The sequence below is a fragment of the Patiria miniata genome, unplaced genomic scaffold (assembly GCF_015706575.1).
Source record: "Patiria miniata isolate m_02_andy unplaced genomic scaffold, ASM1570657v1 HiC_scaffold_13, whole genome shotgun sequence".
Taxonomy (NCBI): Eukaryota; Metazoa; Echinodermata; class Asteroidea; order Valvatida; family Asterinidae; genus Patiria; species Patiria miniata.
Window position 1 is genome coordinate 8,420,133 of NW_024037051.1, and position 4,116 is coordinate 8,424,248.

The window sequence follows — 4,116 nt, forward strand, 5'->3', positions numbered from 1 at the left end:
TTTTCTTGACAAGATTATTTCGAAAGCGATGAGCAAGATTACAAGCAGCACCCTCCAGGGGCCAGATCGGACAGGGATAGAAGCGAGGACCCTATACCAGTAACACAACGGATTTAAAATGTCACCCGTCTTCAAATTATAAAACGCAATGAAATTATGTTCAACTACATGTATATCTTTCTGTAAACACATTTCAAAAACCTTCAGCTGTAATGCCGATTTAAATGAAATGATCTGCAACGGGACCCCGACGCCCAGGCATAAAACTGTGAACAGTTCATACGAAATGAGACTTAGAGTATTTTTTCTCATAGCTTTCTTATGCAGTATGAAACACATAAATTGCTCATTTTCATTATTCACTCCGTTCAACATTTCAATATTAGCAGAGGGATGTTATGTGGATAGAAAGGTTGACTGTTCCGATTTATTTCATCGTGTAAGATTCTGTTAAAAGGCTCATGTTCTGGCGACATGCGACTCATATTGTTGGCTGGGTAACAATATTGGTAACAAGCTCAGTATGCCAATAACTGACAGTATAACATCTTTTCCCTGACTGTCCCAACCAGCATTTGCTGGCCGTAGGTACAAGCCACGCTAGAACCGCTCGCTAGTAACTGCCCGTCATCTATTAACACTTCTCTTACGTCCGCATTCAGGTCCTTGTCAAAGGTTACCTTCAGAACCTATGAGGAAGAGAACAAATGTAAAATAGAAAACTACAGTCGAGGTTTTCATCATTAACCTTTTTAAAAATGATACTTTATTAGTGATGATTTACGAAACTTCGGCCGCTAAGACCGATGGAAAAAAGTTTCGGAATTGTGCCATAAAATGTGCAGTGAGATGTGAAATTTGGGCGCTCCAACAGCAGAGAACATTTGAGTGTCTCAGAACAAAGACTTGGGGTAGTCTCTGATATCCAATCCTCAAGTATTAAAGGTTCTCTACCTGTGAAGTGCCCCTGTTGTGGCTGTGTTCGCCACCGAAGATCGCTTTGTACGGCTGGAGGTGACAACCAAGCCACAGGTCACCAGTGGCTCTGTCCACGTCGATGTTATCGGCCGTTGTGTGCATGTCCATTTTCTGTATAATTGTGAACAAATCTAGTTGAGAAGTAAATTGTTGTGATAGCGGTTGAGATCTGTCTAAAAGTACCAAAAACATGGGCATACAAATAAAAACTCCCTTGTCTGTACTCAGCAGTTATCTTTCAGCTGTGTTTTGTTATTGCTCATTCATTAACTATAAATTCAAAAGAGGTTTAGGTTCACTGAAAACTTACTTTTAACAACCTAAGAGAGCCGTCCTTGTTTCTCTCAAAAATGCTGATTTCGCCATCAAAGACCCCAACCACGTACACGTACCTGCGAGAACACATTTTTAGTAGTAATAGATTTGTATTTGCAACAAAATAATCTTTAAAATACATCTTGCAATTATTTGAACCAACCTGAATCCGCATTTAATAATGTAACCAATCAGAACTGACGATTGGCGGAACCATTAGCTACTCTGAAGTCATTTAAAATTTGCGTTTAAATTGAGACAATCAAAATTGCTCGTAGAGAAATAAACCACCCCTCACAACATACTTGCCGTCCGGTGATTGGTTGATTCCGTTGGCCATTGTGAAGCCAGTAGCCACAATCCTAGCCTTTTTGCCGTCGTAGTAAGCCACCGTCCCGGTCGGTATTGGAGAAAATATTTCCAAGATGCTTCTGTATTTTGAGTCATTTGTCACATAAAAGCTCCTGGTGCTTACTGCCACGACATTGTTTGGGCTTTGGGAAAATGAAGATTCATTGTTTCAGCAGGTGATGCAAAATTTTAGAATAACATATAGATAATAGCCCAAAAGCATATACAGCAATTGAATAGTTACATAATGTCATGGACGGTGGAAGTTTTTGTTGGGGAATTTTTTAGATATTTGGTTTCGCCATTCCTTCTAATTTTTTTATTAGCACTGCACCCTAAGCGTTGCCTGCCTGGCCATTCCTCAGTATACGTAATCGACCGTTCAATACCAAAGTGGACAATGTTTTACCTGTATATATTTTCACTGGTAACCGTCTCCTTATGCACCAGTGTGTTGGTTTCCTGCCCGTAGTCAAATAACTCAACTGATGACTTTGTCTTTGCCCGGTTGACGACGAAGAGTGTTACTTTACCTGGTGAAATGTGACCAGAGCATGAAGTGTTGCGGTAAGAGAGGGTTTTGAATTCGTAGTCTTTCAAGGAAAAGAACATCTCGGGTTTGGGTGCAAGGAAAATGGGAGGTGGTGACGACAGTTCCCATTTTTCTTCGATACAGAGCGCCATGGGTCTACACTAGTCTGGTTCCCTGAGCCTTACTTTCCTCTAGGTCAGGTAACCGTCGCATTCAGACGAGCGCATAAACGGACAGAATATAGTAGTCACAATCGTTTTTGTCCGGGAACCAGGCTAGGTCTGCTTTTTACATCTGAAGGTCCGAAAATACATAGTAGGGCTATAGCAAAGTATTGTTCATGTACAAAATGTACTATAAAATAAACGAGGGTTGACTGTTAGATAAAAAAAGAAGGATGAAAAAAGGCTTAAAAGGGCAGATGATGGCAAGAAGTCTTAATTGTTACATTCCATGCCACAGATGTACCGAAATGTAAGACTGCGGGTTTCTTTTTAATAACATGTACACTATACCTGTGTTCTCATCTTCCCAAATACTCAATCCGAAGTAGTTGACGCCCTCTTTGTCAAACGATTCTCCTTTGATGCTGACTTCACTCACGTTCCGTTCAGGATGGTTGAAGTCAAATGTGAAGATGCGACTCTGTCTCTCAGATTCTGTTTCCCAATCCGCTGGGGAATACTTGAGCCCCTGGAAAAAGTTTTTAGTTAAACTTGCAGAGTGACCATGTAAATCATTAAGGGAGAAAAACAACAGTATGCGCGCGTGCGTAGTAACGGTAATAGAGGAGTGCATGGTTCGGCATAACAGATTTCATTTTTAGGTACACCTCGTTTTCAATTTATTGCCGTTTTAGGGTGCAAGAGCCGCCGAGCCGCGCATGTTTCATGGGCACTTCATTTACACACCCTAAAAGAATCTCTCAATCTAGGTATGAGTGTTGACACTGTTGAAAGAAATAAAATGTGATCCGATCGGCGCAAGCACTTTTGAGGTTATGCACTGATTTGCGACTTTTAGAGTCTTCGAAAGAGCCTGAAGCATAACAGCACATGAGAAAACAAGATCAGCTACATGTATATCCTTCTCTTACGTCATACACCTAGTTTCTATTTTATTTTTTTTTGGAATCGTGTCTTCCTGCTGGGATGTAAGCCATGCGAAGTTCGGGTGTATTGCAATTGAAGGACCGCCATGTTATCATGAAATTGCAAGACAATGTTGTACTTACGGAAGAGATGAAGGCCAGTCCTGACGATGTGACTGTGATATCCTCAGACCCAATATCTGAATGATTCAATTCAAAAACACAGTTGTCCAGTTATATTCTACAGTATGTTAGAGTTTTGTTTTGTTCGTGATTTTTATATGTCAGATTTTCTTTTCCTTTTATTCAAAGTTGCACACCATTATCTCTCTGATCAAAGTTCCTTTGGCGATAAGGTCTTATTATGCTTACCAATTCCGGGCACAACACGGCAAGGTCCTGGCGTGTGGTTGAACGAGTGCCTATGCACGCCCAGCATTAACCTGCGAAGAAACATGACTACACAGACTTGTTAAGTTGTCCAAAAAAATAAAAGACAACGGAGCAAATGCCCAACTTCCAAAATATCTACATAAACAGTAATCTTTCGTTTAAATTCAATTTGTATGGTTCAGTGCTGTCCAATGACAAGGAGACTAAATCAAACCCAATTTTCAAGCACTTGGACGTGTTGGAAGGCCTAAATACCGATACCCAACATCATGGCGTTTCAAGTTATATGGTATACAAACTAAAAAAAAAAAGCAAAACATGATTGATATGTCTCATTCCATTGTCTATTGATTATACTACGCAAAATCTATTCTTCAATCACTCAAACTTACCCTTTTAAGACAGTTGGCTAACTGAGGTCCCTACAAATTTTATTCGATCCCGTCCAAACGCATGA

At 40.3% G+C, this 4,116-nt stretch overlaps 1 protein-coding gene across 1 annotated transcript; it reads right to left on the minus strand.

Moving 5' to 3' along the window:
- On the minus strand, positions 1–3,723 carry LOC119721555 (serum paraoxonase/arylesterase 2-like). Its single transcript, XM_038191635.1, has 8 exons — positions 3,639–3,723; positions 3,411–3,466; positions 2,692–2,869; positions 2,054–2,177; positions 1,599–1,787; positions 1,289–1,370; positions 955–1,089; positions 1–689 (listed from the first exon to the last, which is right to left on the minus strand). The coding sequence occupies exons 1-8, from the start codon at positions 3,721–3,723 to the stop codon at positions 519–521; spliced, it is 1,020 nt and encodes a 339-aa protein (XP_038047563.1). The 3' UTR covers positions 1–518.
- Between the last annotated feature and the right edge of the window lie 393 nt (positions 3,724–4,116).

Coding starts and splice junctions, on each gene's coding strand:
- LOC119721555 (XM_038191635.1), bottom strand. CDS start 3,723: ATGTTTCTTCGCAGGTTAATGCTGGGCGTGCATAGGCACTCGTTCAAC. Junction 2,178..2,691: donor TTGGGAAGATGAGAACACAG/GTATAGTGTACA, acceptor ACATTTCACCAG/GTAAAGTAACACTCTTCGTC. Junction 1,090..1,288: donor GCTCTCTTAGGTTGTTAAAA/GTAAGTTTTCAG, acceptor ACAATTATACAG/AAAATGGACATGCACACAAC.